At 36.5% G+C, this 18,878-nt stretch overlaps 1 protein-coding gene across 1 annotated transcript in view; it reads right to left on the bottom strand.

Annotated features, from left to right (window-relative positions):
* Positions 1 to 243: 243 nt before the first annotated feature.
* Positions 244 to 18,878, bottom strand: part of LOC115209339 (integrin-linked kinase-associated serine/threonine phosphatase 2C) — a 21,989-nt gene continuing 3,354 nt past the window's right edge. The window contains exons 2-10 of the mRNA XM_029777702.2: positions 10,387 to 10,533; positions 8,657 to 8,774; positions 6,025 to 6,131; positions 5,278 to 5,371; positions 3,933 to 4,020; positions 3,568 to 3,689; positions 3,356 to 3,475; positions 1,627 to 1,708; positions 244 to 441 (exon numbers count right to left, since the gene is read on the bottom strand). Of these exons, the coding sequence (XP_029633562.1) occupies positions 268 to 441; positions 1,627 to 1,708; positions 3,356 to 3,475; positions 3,568 to 3,689; positions 3,933 to 4,020; positions 5,278 to 5,371; positions 6,025 to 6,131; positions 8,657 to 8,774; positions 10,387 to 10,533 (1,052 nt within the window). The 3' untranslated portion in view covers positions 244 to 267. The remainder of the gene's footprint in view (positions 442 to 1,626; positions 1,709 to 3,355; positions 3,476 to 3,567; positions 3,690 to 3,932; positions 4,021 to 5,277; positions 5,372 to 6,024; positions 6,132 to 8,656; positions 8,775 to 10,386; positions 10,534 to 18,878) is intronic.

The following is an 18,878-nucleotide window of genomic DNA, read 5'->3' as shown; positions in this document are numbered from 1 at the left end:
TTGACATCAGTGAAGATGTGTGCCACTATATTTGTGGACAATTTTCAATGCCTTGATTCATACTGACACTGCTTTGCAATCTGGAACACCTCACTCTTCTGATTGTCATGTTATAGAGGATTAGCAAACCTCTTAGTTATTCTGTTTGATCAATGCAACTATGCATAGCAACAGGGTTTCACATATTGGCTAACTAAGTACTCTAAAGCCATAACCAAACCAAAGAAAAGATGATAGTGCAAGTTGTTAATAAAATTATTTTAATAATCAGGGACAACAGAAATTAGAATTAAACTTAGTGAAATGAGAGATGGATACCAAAACTACCGTGACGTTATCAGCAGTGAGTCGCAGGATAGCTTCATTGACAAGCCTCTGGCAAGCTGCTTCATAGCGCATTTCTTCTGCACCTTTGGTGCCATTGCCTTCAATTGATTTATCCTAAAACAAATGAATCAACAGTGGAGTAAGTTTTTATATTTTGTTGACACTATAAATGTATGAGCAAGAAGTTGATAAACTTTGTTACCATACATATATTACTGATATATATATATATATATATACACATACACTCATTTACTGTTGCTCTCCATTATATACTACCATCTGTCACTTCCTCTGCCTTGTTGACTCCCTCCTATTTTTCTTTACCTCACTTCTCAAACTGAGACTCACCATTGACTATGCCTCCACTCATGTTTAATCATCTGTCCCCATCCACACCAAAGCAGACCTTGGAGCTTGATGTAGTCCTCCAGCTTCTCAGATCCTGTTGAACTGTCCAACCCATGCCAGCATGGAAGATCGACATTAAATGATGATGATGAGTTAATATTTCTATAAACCATAGTTATCCACTAGACATGCAGTGAGCTCAAATTTCTGTAATATTATACGAATAGGAAAAATATCCTTTCAGCAATGCCATTTATATTTATATTACAATTAACTTTTTTCCAGAAGACCTGGCCCTTCTCTGCAGTTGGGTATGCACAATAAGATGGCTTGTACAGAGACAGTGATACATTTGCAGTAAAATTGAGTTTACAATTCACAACCTTTTATTTTAAGAGCTTATCTGCTTGCTTTTTTCATTTCTGTTAGTATTGGTAGTTACCTTTATCATTTTGATTTCTAAAACAGTGACTGAACTAGATAATCTAAAGAATCTGACATCTTCCCTTTACTCTCTTGGCCAATTTTACTGCCTTCATAGTTGAAATGTAAGTTCAGATCTATAACAGTCACTTGTTGCTTTATATTCAAAGTGCAATTTATACTGAAATGAAACCGTTTGTGACACTAATTCAATTAATGTATGAACTATTTATAAATAACAGATATTATAAGCAATCCCTGATAAGTCTTTATGAAAGATGAAACTAGAAAGAGTTAGATCTTCTTTCCAAGACTAAATATTTGTTTGTCAAGGATATGGATGTAACTATATTTATTCAAGTATATAAATGTCTTTCCTGAAGTGTGATCTGTGAGGCAAGGAAAATCGTGCCTAAGTGTTAGATTTGGGTTACAGATCTCAGTTTTCAGAGATTCATTTAACAAAATATTGAGGTAAAAGAAATATAAACTAGTTTCATAGAAATGGAATAGCCTGAAATTTACCTCTAAAACATTGCAAACAAACTGGATACATTCTTCAGGAGTTAAAGATTTCCAAAGTCCATCACAAGCAATGATAAAAAATCTGTAAGACAAGAGATTTAAAGTCATTATGGATATTCTGGGTAATGAATTTTTTTGAAGTGGATTCATATAAATGATAAAACAAGATATGTGACATAGAAATGTAATTTCTTTAAGAGTGTCTGAAGTGATGAAATAGCTAAGTCAGAAAAAAGAATGATTAAATAAAGGTAAGTTAGTAAACCCATTCAATATCTCTCTGTTTAAGGAATATTTAGACGAACTTGGAATAAAGTTTAAATTTCTATTCTTTGATATCTATCTTTAAATTGAAATTAAGAGTAAATCTTAAGTTTTTGGATAGACTAAGAAGAAAAAAAAATGTTTTTTCTCAGACAAAAAGTGTCTTGAAACATTAGTCTCTCCCCCTTACAGCATTATAAATTTCTGAATTTCACTGCATTCTTATATGATTCATTATTTTATAAACAGGTCAGTGTTTTTCATAAAATGACTACTAACTATATATTGAAATAAAATCTTGATGTATACTTTTAACAGATTCATTCCATTAAGTTTAACAGCAAGTGTCCAGTATTATTCCATGTTGTTTTGGATTTTTTTTTTTCCCTGATAAGATATTGAAATTAGTAATATCTTGCTTCTGCTAAAAGTAAAACCGATTTTCTCATTAACGTTGAAGATGAAATGGAAAAAAAATTAGCAAATGGTTGAATTTAAATCTTTATAAACCAAAATAACATATATATATTTATTGATGTTTAATCTCAGGTCAGCCCTGATTGAACTGAACTATTAGTGTTTCAACCTTACAAGCCTGTTCTTAATATTTTTTTCACTCAATGTGTATGTCTTAAAATTTATAGGAGTTCTGGCTGCTAATTCTTCTATGCATAATTTTATTATATCATTAGGCAATTTAATTTATTTCAGTCAAGTGACCTTGTACAAAATAACCAAAAAAATATACAGTTATAAAATACATTATTTACATTTGACGGATATTTGTCCTCATTTTGTTTGTTGTTAACATGTTTCAGCTGATATACTCTCCAGCCTTCGTCAGGTGTCTTGGGGAAATTTTGAATCTTGGTTCTCATTCCTAAGGTATTTTTCGATGACAACGATGACATCATCATCATCATCGTCGTCGTCATTATTATTCAGGTCACTGCCTGGAATTGAGCTTGATTTCAGAGAGTGAAAGGCGGTGAGCTGGCTGAAATGTTAGCACGCTGGGCGAAATGCTTACCAGTGTTTCGTCTGTCTTTATGTTCTGAGTTCAATCTCTGCCAAGGTGAACATTATCTTTCATCCTTTCAGGGTCGATAAATTAAGTACCAGTTGCATACTGGAGTCTATCTAATTGATTGCCCCTCCCCCCCCCCAAAAAAATTCAGGCCTTGTGCCTAGAGTAGAAAAGAATAACATCAAAAAATACCTGAGGAACAAGAACCCAGGTTTGAAATACCTCCAAGACACCTAATGAAGGCTGGAGAGTATATCAGCTGAAACATGTTCACAACAAACAAGATGAGGACAAATATCCGTCAAATGTAAATAATTCCTCATCTCCCAAATATAGAACTGTATTAGTTATAAAATACTTACTAATATATAATTCTAATTTTCTCTCCTATTTAATATTTTTCAATGCAATTTAGAAAAGAAAATGGAGTATTTTTACCGATCATTGTCAGTTAGCTGGCATTTCCTAACATCAGGTACACAGATGACACCATGATTCTTATATTGTCCATCTCCTAGGGAGCGAGAGATCTCTAGAGTACCCATCACACGACCATCTCTTTAAAGTATAAAAAGAAACATTAACAAAATAAAAAAGTAATAAAAAGAGGGTTTGCCAATAAATATTTCAGATTAAATCTGATATATTACTTAACATGGCCTCCAGCCTTTTGAATTCGCATTCTTTCTTCATAAACAGTAGGGTGGTGTTCAGTAGTTAGTGGTACTGCTACATACTGTTGAGTATTTTCTTTGTATCGACATAATATTGCCTGAAAGTAAGATATAAATACAAGTTCATGATATTTTTAAAGGGCCCACAAGAATATTAAGTAAAAGAAAATGAATTCAACATTGTATTGTATAATGTAAAAGCAAAATAAATTTACTTAACATTTTGTTGTAATTAAATTAACAATGGTTAATTTTCCTCAATTATAATAAAACTATTTTCTGAGGTTGAAAATAATCTGTCATGTAAATGAAAGGATGATGAGAGTTTGAAAATAATTTACCTTGCTGTCTCCTAAGTTGGATATGTACAAGGTATCATTTATTGCTAATACAACTGTTGCAGTGGAGCCATCTTTCCATGCTGGTTTACTAGAAAATACAAAATAAACAAGAATATAAATAAAAAAAATTAAGCTTGATTTTAGAAGGAAAACCACAAAATATACAGGGTATCCATAAATTACCTTTATCATTTGAAAGATTCAGAAGGAAAAAGTAAAATAAGGATAACTCAGCAGAGTTTATTGGAAAACATAGGGTAAAGACCCCCCTTCAGTCATGAATGGATTGTACCTAGAAAATTCCTTTCCTAGGCACAAGTCTGGGCAAGACTGTTTATAGAAAACCAGCAGTTGTCCATGCATACCAACCTCCCCTCTCCATGCCAGTGATGTTATCCAAATATATTGGTAAAGCCAATCTAGCTTGGCACCAGTGACATCACAACTCATTTCTACAGCTGAGTGAACTGGAGCAATGTGAAGTAAACTGTCTTGTTCAAGAACACAACACACAATCTGGTTTGGGAATCAAACTCACTACCTCATGATTGTGAACCCAACACTAACCACTGAGCCATGCACCTTCACATTGAGAAACAGGCAAACAAAAGTTTTATTAGAAATACTAGAACTCTTCCATGTGGGCTCTTGGTTGCAAGCAACCAATGTCACACTAAATTGTGGAAGTGATAAAGATAATTTATGGACACCCTGTATATTCCTGATTTTACACATGAATAAGAAATTGAACAGAAACTTCTGCAGTATTATATTTGTTGTGAAAAGTTGCATAAACTAAAAGGAACCCCACCCCACTTAAAATGCACTATATAACTTGGTGCATTTATAAGAATTACAATCTAAAAAATACAGTAAAATTTAAAAAAAAAACCAATGAACACCAAATAACATATTGAAACAGTCCACTCTGAAAAGTGTTTGGCATTAGGGAGGGCATCTAGCCATAAAAACCATACCAAAATAGATCTTGTCACATGGAAAACACCCAGCCCATTCTGTAAAGTAGTTGATGTTTGGAAAGGAATCCAGCTGTAAAAACAATACCAGGACAGACAGTAGAGATTGATGCAGTTGTCTGGTTTGCCAGCTCCTGTCAAACCATCCAACTTATGCCAGCATGGAAAATGGATGGTAAATGATGATGAAAAAATTGTAATGAGAAACTCTTAGACTAGTCATCATGCAAATCAAGCCTGAGGAAGAAACTTCCAGAGAATTACTTTCTAAGACAATTCACCAAAAGAATTTACAAAACTGTTATATTTCAAACATCTAAACACAAAGGAGAACTAAAGAATATCATTAAGTAATGGAAATAAATTACTTTTTAGCAGCAACTGTCAGATAATCTCTGTCTGTCTGTTTGTAGGCTTCAATAAAAGATCTTTTAATTTCCTTTTCCACTTGTTTAATGTCACCTGAAAATATATCGCATCAGCAATAAATACATGATGCAACAATAAAGGGTATGTATTTTTGTAACGCACATCAAGTACAATAAATATAAATGTTTATTTTAAATATTTAGATGGACTTAATTTTTGGAGAAAATACTAACCAAATGTTAAATAATAGTCACATGCTTAAGAAATATGAGAAAATTGTATGTTTATTGCAGCTGTACAAGATAAATACCATGTAGAGGTTTCATTTTCAGGATATAGTTAAAGAATAAATAGATCTCCAGGTGATATCATCACTTCTATTAGACTAAAGCTATTAATAAAAGATGAATGTAGCATTAATGTTGGCAAACTAGAATGGTATGTTAAACAGAGAGAATTTAATAAATTGGAAATAATATTCCGAATAATTACATTACCAAAATGTTGAACTCAACAACCCGAAGTATCAGAAGATCTTGCTATTTGACAAGTTTCTTCCCAATCATGGATAATGAACAATAAAATAATTATAAAGCTAACATTTTTTTTTAAACGTTTCATTTTTTTATATTTTTAAAAAAAGTTATTTTTAAATAAAAGCTGGACATGAAAATGGGAAAAGATTGAAAGATTGTTTTGTTCCAAAGTAGCAGTGGTTTGCAGCAGCCTGATGGGCAGTATATTACCCTTGGGAAAAACTGTTCTCAGATTCTTGTATAAGTGTTTGGAGGCAAAGCATGCGGCTCGGGATCCACCATGGCCATCAAACACACCATACACTGCCAGTCTGCAACTAAAAGAAAAAGATTAAAAAAAAAAAAATGAACTGTAAATATACAAAGGCAAGAGATAAAATTATTTATAAAAGTAAATATATTTTACTTATGAGGAAGATTTTATCTAAATTCTAGATTTTCTTTCCCCAGGTGGACACAGAATTAAATTCTTAAAAGTTAAGCTTGTTTCTCAACCACATGGTTTCTGGTTCAGTCCCACTGTGTGGCACCTTGGGCCAATGTATTCTACTATAGCCTTGTTATGACGTGGTTGAACATGTGTGTAAGAATAGTATTACCTAAATAAATATTTGAATATGAATTAATATGTTTACACAGAACGCATTTCGTACTACTCCAAACACAGTTACAATATTAAACTAACACAGTAATCCAACACGGACGATCAATGCTGTCAACTGCTGACAGTTCACACAGTTTCTTTAATTTATTGAAATACATTAGTCCACTTTCAGTCATGTGGTGGGTGGTCAAGATCCTTCCACAACAAGCCTTGTGAGTGGATTTGGCGGATGGAAACTGAAAAAAGCTCATTGTGTGTATATATATATCTATATGTGTGTGTCTTTGTGTCTGTGTTTGTCTCCCCATAACTGGTGTTGGTATGTTTACATCCCTGAAACTTAGCAGTTCAGCAAAAGAGACTGATCGGATAAGTACCAGGCTTAAAAAAATAAGTTGTGGGGTCAATTTGTTTGACTAAAACCCTTCAAGGTGCTGTCCTAGGATGACTGCAGTCAAATGCCTGAAACAAGTGACAGATAAAAAATAAGGTAACATTGATTTCTCAAAGAGTCAAAAGGTCTGAAATTAAGCAGAAGTTGATTATATTCATATCAGTATTTAACTGGTACTTATTTTATCAAGGTCAGTGAGGTGAAAGACAAAGATGATCTTTGTGAATTTGAACTTAGAAATAAAGAGTCATAACTAAAGATAGCAAGATATTTTGTCCACAATTCTACCAATCCACCAACCATTAAATCATTATTTATATGTTTTTATGATGCTTTTCAAAAACTAGAAATTTAGTATTTTAAGGTTGAGTAGATCCAGTTGCCATTTCTCAAGATCATTGGCTAGGTGCAGGCATCTTGACTGTATGGTCTAAGTTCACTCCCACTGAAACATTCTGGACAAGTGTTTTCTTTTATAGCCTTGGGCTGACCAAAGTTTTATGAGTGGATTTGGTTGACGGAAACTGAAAGAGGTCTGTTGTGTGTGTGTGTATGTATGTGTATATATATATATATATATATATTATATATATATATAAGTGTGTGTGTGAGAGAGTATATATATATATATATATAATGTGTGTGTGTGTGTGAGAGTATATATATATATATATATATATATATATATGTGTGTGTGTGTGAGAGTATATATATATATATATATATATACACCAGTGCTTTTTATGTGGCACCAGCACCAGTGCTTTTTATGTGGGTGGGTGGGTCTTCTGAGAACAGCAATGTGTCATATATCTCAGTTCTTTGTCACCTCTTTTGTAAGACATAGGATTTTGAGAATGGCCCTCTATATTTCATCATATCTTACTGGGTCTCCCTCTTCCACAACATCCAACTACTTTATGTGATAAGCACTTCTTTATGCAACTGTCATCATCCATACACATTACATGATGAAATCAAAACAATCTCCATACGATTGCACTCTATCACATATGTACACCGACATTGCACATCCAGTGGAGCATACCAGCTTCATTCCACTCTAGTTTTCACATGTCCTCTGCATTCACGCCCACATCTCACTACCAAGTAGCATTGCTATTCATATACATGCATCATACACCCTTCCTTTCACTCAAAGAGAGAGAGAGAGAGAGAGACCGACCTTTGTTTGCCAACAGAAATAAAAAGCTCTCTGAACTTTCTCCATCCTATTCTTATTCTAGCAATTACATTTTTGGTACATCTCATCCTCTATTAATTAGGCCACCTAGGTAGCAGAAATTATCTGTTACTTTCAGAGAGCCTCTGGGACATTTGAAGAAATCAGTTTCCCATGTATCTGTAGTCTATGATTCTTGTATATCTTCCACACACAAACATGACTCTCTCTGTTAACCTTCCTACTATTCCACTGCACCTCTTGTGTGTCCATAGCTTGCACTGGGTACACCAAATGAAATTTCCACCTACACCTTTCTTACATATTGAGCAGGGCCAGTTACCTGAAGGAGGTAGAGTCTTGTCTTATTTCTTGCTTACTAGAACCTTGGTGTTTGCTGAGTTAATTTTAAGATCCTCTAATTCAGGTGTTTTTTCCACATTTTGAATTTCTTTTCTTAGATGTTATAGAATATTTGGATTATTTGCATTGATATTTATGTAAATCCTATTTGACTAAAAGACAGATTACAGTAGTTAAATATGTTTATATATCAAATATAAAGATGTAATGTTCAGAAAATATTTTGGTTGTATCATCTGCTATCCAATTATTTTACATGTATATTTCAATAATTTTAAGAAGAGAGAATTAAACTTACACAGATGGATGTAGATCATCAAACTCAGTAGCAAAACCGTCAAGTACAATATGTGCATCTTGCATTTCATCTCTTTCTCCTTTCATTTCTCTTACATAACCTTTTAAATAATAATTAACTGAAATGACAAAGATGAAAAGTGATAAATAAAACAGATGGATGGATGGAATGGATGACCAACTGTAACTAATATATTATTTACTTTTCCTAGTACTTATTCCTGTAAAGAAGGTAGTTAAGCAGTTTGTTTAATCAAAATTGATCTGGGGCTACAAAACAGAGACGGAGTTGAGAGACACCTAATAAGAATTCTAATTGTTTAGTCAGAGGAGCAATGGTAGTGCTCACATGCCTTTTCAATGCCACCAAGACTGGTGGGAAAAGTATATGCTCAGACATATAGTCTAAATATCTGCAACAGAGTGTACTCTGATAGAGGCATAGAAGAACCACAGAAGGTAGTACTAAGAGAGTGTTCCTCTTTTTCTACCCAAATACAGGAAGACTTCCTGTATTTGACAATTTCTGTTTACTAAATTTCACTCATCAAGCCTTGGTCAACACAAGGCTATAACAGAAGACACTCAATCTAAGCTGATGTTCACTGCAAGAAAAATTTAAAGCAAGAAAAATCCCTTACGTGTTAGACTTAGAAGGAATCTGGAATGTTAGCAATGCAACTAGAGAATAAGAGTGATATAATTTTAATAGGAGAGTGAAATAGCATTTCCTAACTCTCAGGTAATCCAGTAGTAAACACTATAATTAGTATATAGTTTACAATCTTTAACTTCAAAAGACAGCAAGTTTTCTTAAAAGCTGAAATTTTAAAGAACATGTATTTGTTAGGTTATATTGACTATATATATGATTTTCAGGAAATTACTGAAAACAATAAATTTTTAGCAAATCTAAACTGAAGAATATTAAAACTGGAAAATATCAACAGAAGACAAAGAAGAATTATGAGGTTTTTAGTAGGGAATAGCCAGAAGGAGGCAGGAGGGTATTTTAAAATATACATATTTCCAGGGCATCTTTTAAGTTCAATCGTGTTTCTTCAATAAAGAGTGCATGAAAGGATAAATCTTACTTTAAGTAGCATGCCAGTCTATTGTAAGAATATGTTCAGGTAATTTTATAACTATTACTAAAAACTAGGATTATTGAAACCAGCAGAATGACATGTGCTGTTTATTGAAATATTAGTAGTGGATTTGAATTCTCAATTTCTATGAGTCAATAGTCTGTTACTTTCATAGTACTCACATAGTCCATTTATGAGAATACTAATGTACAGGACATATTAACTGGGTAAGGAATTGCAAAAATGAGTTAAAAGAATGAAAGGTAAGAGTTAGGCTGTTCAAAATGAACATAAAATTAAAATACATGATCTCTGAGAATGCAGCATTGTTAAGTAGCTTAGAGTATATATAATATACATTGAAATACAGTAATATTGGGCAATATCATTAATTACAAAGTGACAGAATCAGTAGAATGCTGTTCAAAATGCCTTATAGTATCTAGTTAAGATCCTTTATGTTGAGAGTTCAAATCCAACCAAGATCAACTTTGCTTTCTAATCTTTAATTTTTAAATAAAATATCAGTAAAATATTGGAATCAAACTTAATCAGTTAACAGTATGCCTCCTGCTAAATTTGTAGCATTGCACCTATCTAATAAATTATTATTATTATTATTATTATTATTACAATGACATACTTGATTGTCTTTGTTTAGCTGCAGTTGCAGACACTTCATCTGCAGATGAGTGTGTGGCTTTCCTTTTTGTCGCTGCACCATTTGTTGTTTTAGTTTGTTTCTCTTCATTGTTGCATTCTTTATTTTCCACTGAGTTGGACTGGTGACCTGGCAGTGATTCAAATTAATAACAAATTGAACAAACACAACACAAAGACAATAGATAATGAATGAGATCAAGTTTTTCAAATAGGATAATAATTGCAATTGGCTTATTCAGTAGACCAACCAGATCAATTTGTACAGATAGCTCTCTTCCAACAGTGTTATGTTAGACGTGTCTCTTTCAAATGCACAAAGATACAATCACTACACATGTCATGAAAATAATATAGTATCCCATCAACTCCATACATGAACAACATGCAACAAGAACATGCTAGGCCTTACTTTCACTGAAGATCTTTACTGACAAACATACACACACTCAACATAACCAAGACAAGACTTCCTGTTTAGGACCAGGAAATATCAGCTCTTAGCAACTACAAACACTGTATGGAGCACAGTGAGAACAGCAATAGAATACTGCATCCATATCTAGGATGGTCCTGCTGCTTTACATCCAGACATCCTAGACTGCATCCAAAAAAGATGGCCAGACTGATTGTTATCAAGTAGCCAGACAACATCAGCCTCTGACCTATAGACGTCCTTTGCCTTTTCTAACACTATAGTGACTGCTGCACTTAATGCTACCTCTACCCAGGCATTTTTGGTTCACATGTCTCTTTTCTCGTCACCCATATTATGTTCCTCCCCACTGAGTTTGTGTACTATGCTCCATCCTCCCTTCTGAACATCAATTGTCTGGAATTCTTTCTCGGTTCATGTTTTTGTTACAACTGACAAGTTATTCAAGAAGACCACTGAGTGAGTCGATTCCACTGCGCTTTCGGGACATGATAATAAACTCCTTCCTTCAGTCCAAACCAGGGTGAGGGAAGAAATAAAAAATAAAAACAAACTTACAATCACTTAGTGGTGGGGCAGTATGAAGGATTATCGTAGCCCAACCAGCAAATTCATTCTCCATGCTGGTGATTGGCAGTTCACAGCAGAAATACGATAACTAAGAGGGTATGTCACTTGCCAAATGTTCAGCAACAAGTGTTTTTTTTATTTTTTACTGACTGACATGTCATGTCTCCAAACCTGCTACAAAAAGCAGCTAAATTGCCCTCTAAAAAAAAAAAAGACCAGCTGTGTAGTAAGAAGCTTGCTTCGTAACCACATAGTTCCAGGTTCAGTTCCATTGCATGGCACCTAGGGTAAGTGTCTTCTATTATAGCCCCAGGACGACCAAAGCCTACTGTATAGATTTGGTAGATGAAAACTGAAAGCGGCCTATCATATGACAACAGGTGTTGGTGTGTTTATATCCCCGTAACTTATCAGTTAGGCAAAAGAGGCCGATAGAATAAGTACCAGGCTTTAAAGAAAGGATACTGGGATCACTTCATCATCATCATCATCATCATTTAGCGTCCGTTTTCCATGCTAGCATGGGTTGGACGGTTCAACTGGGGTCTGGGGAGCCCGAAGGCTGCACCAGGCCAGTCAGATCTGGCAGTGTTTCTACAGCTGGATGCCCTTCCTAACGCCAACCACTCCGAGAGTGTAGTGGGTGATTTTATGTGCCACCGACACAGGTGCCAGACGAGGCTGGCGAACGGCCACGCTCGGATGGTGTTTTTATGTGCCACCGACACAGGTGCCAGACGAGGCTGGCAGACGGCCACGCTCGGATATCTTCATGTTATGATTTTTGTGAAGCCACTAATCACTTCATACAAAGACAGATATATCAATGACTTAATAATCATGCAGCTAACTTAGCTTAATATTTTTCATCATCATCATCATCATCATCATTTAGCGTCCGTTTTCCATGCTAGCATGGGTTGGACGGTTCAACTGGGGTCTGGGGAGCCCGAAGGCTGCACCAGGCCAGTCAGATCTGGCAGTGTTTCTACAGCTGGATGCCCTTCCTAACGCCAACCACTCCGAGAGTGTAGTGGGTGATTTTATGTGCCACCGACACAGGTGCCAGACGAGGCTGGCGAACGGCCACGCTCGGATGGTGTTTTTATGTGCCACCGACACAGGTGCCAGACGAGGCTGGCAGACGGCCACGCTCGGATGGTGTTTTTATGTGCCACCGACACAGGTGCCAGATGAGGCTGGCAGGTGCCAGACGAGGCTGGCAGACGGCCACGCTCGGATGGTGTTTTTATGTGCCACCGACACAGGTGCCAGATGAGGCTGGCGGACAGCCACGATCGGATGGTGTTTGTTACGTCCCCAAAGCACGGAGGCCAGTCTATGCGGTACTGGCTACGGCCACGTTCGGATGATTTTCTTGTGTGCCACCGGCACTGGTACCACAAAGATACAAATTCCATTTATGTTCATCTATTTTGATTTGTTTTGATTTGATTTGATTTTCACTTGCCTCAACAGGTCTTCACAAGTGTCACTTGCCTCAACAGGTCTTCACAAGTGTCACAAGAAGGAAGGTATGCACAGGTGGACTGTCTACGTCGCCGGGTCTTCGGATGGTGTCTTTATGTGCCACCGACACAGGTGCCAGATGTGGCTGGCGAACGGCCACGATCGGATGGTTTTTTCTTGTGTGCCACCGGTACTGGAACCACAAAGATACAAATTCCATTGATGTTCATCTATTTTGATTTGGTTTGATTTTCACTTGCCTCAACAGGTCTTCACAAGTGTCACGCGTGTCACACACTTGCCTCAACAGGTCTCCACAAGTGTCACACACTTGCCTCTGCCTCAACAGGTCTTCACAAGTGTCACACACTTGCCTCTGCCTCAACAGGTCTTCACAAGTGTCATAAGAGGGAAGGTATGCACAGGTGGACTGACTACGTCGCCGGGTCTTCGGATGGTGTCTTTATGTGCCACCGACACAGGTGCCAGGTGAGGCTGGCGAACGGCCACGATCAGATGGTGTTTGTTGTGCCCACAGCACGGAGGCCAGTCGATGCGGTACCAGCTACGGCCACTTCGGATGGTTTTCTTGTGTGCCACCGGTACTGGAACCACAAAGATACAAATTCCATTGATATTCATCTATTTTGATTTGGTTTGATTTTCACTTGCCTCAACAGGTCTTCACAAGTGTCACACACTTGCCTCAACAGGTCTTCACAAGTGTCATAAGAGGGAAGGTATGCACAGGTGGACTGACTACGTCGCCGGGTCTTCGGATGGTGTCTTTATGTGCCACCGGCACAGGTGCCAGATGAGGCTGGCGAACGGCCACGATCGGATGGTGTTTGTTGTGCCCACAGCACGGAGGCCAGTCGATGCGGTACTGGTTACGGCCACGTTTGGGTGGTTTTCTTGTGTGCCACCGGCACTGGTACCACAAAGAATACAATTCCACTGATGTTCATCTATTTTGATTTGTTTTGATTTGATTTGATTTCACTTGCCTCAACAGGTCTTCATAAGTGTCACAAGAAGGAAGGTATGCACAGGACTGACTACGTCCCAGGTCGGGGCCACGGGTTATGGCCTGACTAGTCTTGCCGGGTCTTCTCATGCACAGCATACTTCCATAGGTCTCGGTCTCTAGACATTTCCTTAGTGAGACCTAAAGTTCGAAGGTCGTGCTTCACCACCTCGTCCCAGGTTTTCCTGGGTCTACCTCTTCCACAGGTTCCCTCCACTGCTAGGGTGTAGCACTTTTGCACACAACTATCTTCAGCCTTTCTTGTCACATGACCATACCAGCGCAGCCGTCTCTCTTGCACGCCACAACTGACGCTTCTTAGGTTCAGCTTTTCTCTCAAGGAACTTACACTCTGACGATTATGAACACTGACATTACACATCCATGGAAATAATTTCATATACATAATTTGAGACAAATATAGGGAATGATAATAGAGAGACAAATATAGGGAATGATAGCCTAAAAATTCTTCAAGGTGGTGCCTCCAGCATGGCCACAGTCTAATGACAGAAACAAGTAAAAGATAATAGATGAGTGCAATGTCTTCAATCAGGTCTAACCTGGGACTACATGTGGAAAGTCTTCCTCCCGTCTCTCCACCATTTTTTTTTGCCAAAAACCGTTTTCAGATACGAAAATTCCAGAAAATTGCCAAAAATCAGAATTTTGAACCCCCCCCCCATTTCTTCATTTTCCACTTTTTTCTATAACCCTAACCCTAACCTTAAGTAGAAATCTCTCGTGGAAGCATCATCCAACCAAAGTACAAATATATGGGAAACTACCACCTGTATCATCTCTTGTAAAAGGTAGAAGAGTCCAGTTTGCTGGACATTGTTGTAGAGCTGAAAACGAGGTAATTTCTACTCTTCTCCTCTGGAAGCCATCTGCTCGTGATACCAGAGGACGCACACTCTCCTACCCTGATGTAATCTCCAGGGATACAGGCATCCAGCAACAGGACCTCCGTAATGCTATAATGGGCCGTGAAGTCTGGCGTAACATAGTAAATTCCATTGTCTTGATCACAGTCGAACAATGATGATGAGAAAACTTTTTCAGAATCATAATCTCTGTATTTTTCCACAAATTTGAAAAAAAAAAAAAAAAAAATCTGAAAAAAGTTAAAAATAAAGAATTTAGGGGTGGTGGTGGTGGATAGGTGGGGTGTAATTTCGAAATGTCGATTTTTGCCAATTTTTTTTTGCAGATTTGTATTCTCCATAGCTGAAAACGGGGGTTTGTGTAGAAAAAAAAAATAATAAAAAAAGGGGTGTTTTGGGGGATGGGGTATAAAAGGAAGTCTTGCCACCCAGAACTAGATCTACATCAAAATGACTCAGATATTATTTATAAAATTGAAAAAAGAAAAAAAAAAAAACCCCAGCTTTCTTTTTTGCTACAATTACAAGAATATAAAATATTTAAATACTGTAATGAAGACAATGCATTTAATTCTCAATCTGTAGTCTTTATGGCTCTTGCACATCTTCCACATACCAACACAACTTTCTCTGTTAACCTTCCTACTATTCCACCACACTTCTTGTTATGGCCTGATCAACCATAACCAACAACTACATTAATTTTCTCTCTCTCTCTCTCTCTAGATATATCATTGACTGCTATTTCCAGTAAATATTGGTGCATTGTTGTACCACTATCTTTTATATATATATCAGGTTGGTGCAAAGGTAATGGCCGATTTGTCAGAAAATAGTTTTTAATATTATTTTTTTAAATAGTGCCTCTTGCAATATTTTCAGAATGTTACATTGAGCAATTTATAGATTTTTCTTTCAGATTCTAATTGTAATTGCCACAATCTTCTGCTATATTTGCACCCATGTTTGACCCATCTAAAGATCACATTAAACATGAGTTTCATAAAGGTGTCAATGCAAGCACAGCAGCAAAGTTTCTTCAGAGAGTTTATGGGGATGATGTAATGAGTGAAAGAAGTTGCAGGAGGTGTTTTTTTTTGCTTCAGAAGAGGGGGATTTGAGTTTGAAAGACGAACCAAAAGAAGATAATTAAAAACAACTTGATTCTGAAAAGTTGAAAAATGTTGTCACAGAAAATCCAGCTGCTACTTGTAGAGAAATTGCAGAACAGTTTAACATAGCCCAAACAACTGTTCTACACCAACTGAAAAGGATCGGAAAGGTTTCAGTGGCTGGAAAATGAGTCGTGCACGAGCTATCTCCAGAGAATCTGCAACAGCGTGTTGTTTGTTGTCAGTCATTGCTTTTATGACACCTTAAGGAACTTTTTATGAAAGCTTGTTACAGGTGATGAGAAGTGGGTATTTTACTCTAATGTTAACTGATCGTTGATCAGTCGAGGAAGACCTGTTCAACAACCAAGAGGATTTCATCCAAGGAAGATCATGTTGAGTGTATGGTGGGATATTGAAGGAATTGTCCATTATGAACTGTTAGACAACAATCAAAGAATAACTGCTAATCTTTACTGTGATCAACTTTATCATTTGAAAGCTGCTTTGAACAGAAAGTGACCCTGCATAGTCAACATAAAAGGTGTCATCTTCCACCATGATAATGCTCGTCCTCACACAGCTCAACTGACTTAAGATCTCTTGGAAGAGCTTGGTTAGGAAATATTTTCATCTTCCATATTCTCCAGACATTGCTCCTTCTGATTATCACTTGTTTCAGGGACTACAGAACCATTTGAATGGTCTAAAGTTGACATCAAGAGAAGAGGATGAAAATGAGTTGGATTCATATTTCGTATGTAAACCTAAACAATTTTACAAGCGTGGCATTTATAAGCTTGTTGACAGATGGAATGAAGTTCTAGAAAGCGATAGAAATTATGTTAATGAATAAATATTGTCTTATTCATGCACCTTTTCATTTTAATAGAGACCTTAAAATCGGTCATTACCCTTGCACCAACTTGATATATATATATAGAGTTCAAATTTACAGAAAACAAAAGACGAAGACAGGTGAAGGAACAACAAGCAGGTGTATTAATTTAACGCTTGGGAAGAATGGAAACGTCTTTGATGTTTTGAGCTTATGCTTTTTGACAGAAAGGACTGAGAGGGTAAAAAAAAAAAAACGGAGAGAGAAAAAAATTTGTAGGGATTAACAATTCAATATATATTCTTTTATTTGCTTCAGTCATTTTATTACAGCTATGCTGGAGCACCACTTTGAAGGGTTTTTAGTCGAACAAATAGACAAATAGAACTCAAAATATGAGTATATGTATATCTTTATTAATATTTAGCAGAAGTTACAGAGTGACTCAAGGTCCGAGAGTGTCGTGCTTTGGCACTTATCAAACTAGTTTGATAAGTGCCAACACACGAAACTCTCGGGCCTTCAGTTACTCTGTTACTTCTGCTAAATATATATATATATACATATAAAATATATATATATATATATATATATATATATATATATATATATATATATTAGGGTCTGATGATACACCATAATGATACTCTTTATGGTGAGAAACCAGAAATATATTTATATAGTAACATTCTGTAACAACAAACGACATATAAAGTCCCCACCAATATAAGAGGACTCCTCGACCACCCTCTTTTAGCTCTAACTCCATGCAAAACTGAAGGGTCAGTCCTCTTATCCCATACATATTTGTATATATTTGTGTCAGAACAGAAAACTCGGCCATTTGGCATTTCTCTTTGCCAGGAAGTCTCTCTGCCAATGGTCCCCAACTTTTCTTACTACCAAAGAGTCTTTTTATTTGAATGAATTTTCCCATGGATCGCAGGCTTTTAAAAGTTTTGTCCTCTTAATAGGCCAATTTTATCAACAAAACTTATTTTCCCAGTTTCATCTCCCTATTGAAAGATATATATAACTGAATATTTATACATTTCACACTGCAGCCTTTTGAAATTTTGAACAGAGACCACATACTACCTTTGTGGACAATTGCTCTAAGCCTGCGTTTGTCAAACTTTTTTGTTGTGACCCATTGACGGAATCGAACTCGGAATTTTGGGGTTAGTAGTCTGCGCTCTTAACCCCAAGATTCCGAGTTCGATTCCAGGTAGTGACCATAATAATAATAATAATAACAACAACAACAGCAACAACATCGAAAAATACCTTAGGAACGAAAACCCATGTTCGAAATTTTCCTAAGACACCTGATGAAGGCTGGATGGTATATCAGCCGAAACGTTGTGTTAACAATAAACAAGATGAAGACAAATATCCGTCAAATGTAAATAATCGACCCCAGAGCTCTACTGGTACTTATTTTATTGACCCCGAAAGGATGAAAGCAAATGTCGGCCACGGCGAAATTCGAACTCAGAACGTAAAGACAGACGAAATGCCGCCAAGCATTTTACTCGGTGCGTTAACGATTCCGTCAGTTCGCCGCCTAGTCGACCTTGACGGAATTTGAACTCAGAACGTATAATACGGACGGGTGAAATGCCACTAAGCATTTTTGCCCGGAATTCTAACTGTTCTGCCAGCTCACCGTCTTGATAACAATAATAATTCTTTTTAGTAAAGTGGTAAGCTGGCAAAATATTTACAAGCAAGGTAGTATTGGCCAGACATGTTTTTCAAATTCGTCTGCCGAATTCAACTTTGCCTTTCATCCTTTCGAAGTCGATAAAATAAGTACCAGCTGACCACTGGGGTCGATATAATCGACTTACTCCCACCCCTGAAATTGCTGTCCTTGTGCTTAAATTCGAAACCAACACTAATTCTTTCTAATTTTGGCACAAAGCCAGCAATGTTAAAGGGTGGAAGAAAGTTGACCGCATCGATCCCCAGTGCTCAGCATCGCCGTCTCTCCATTTATAATAAGCTTCAGTCAATGGAATTAGAGCTATCCTTTGAAATAATCAATCTATTTTTTTTTAAAGTTGTTATTTTTCACTTGTTGCTGTTATTTCTCTTTGACTAATTTTATTACTGATATACGATATGTTGAG

This window comes from Octopus sinensis, linkage group LG3, assembly GCF_006345805.1.
Source record: "Octopus sinensis linkage group LG3, ASM634580v1, whole genome shotgun sequence".
NCBI lineage: Eukaryota > Metazoa > Mollusca > Cephalopoda > Octopoda > Octopodidae > Octopus > Octopus sinensis.
The sequence above is the reverse complement of the archived record's forward strand: the minus strand, read 5'-3'. Positions and strand labels throughout refer to the sequence as shown.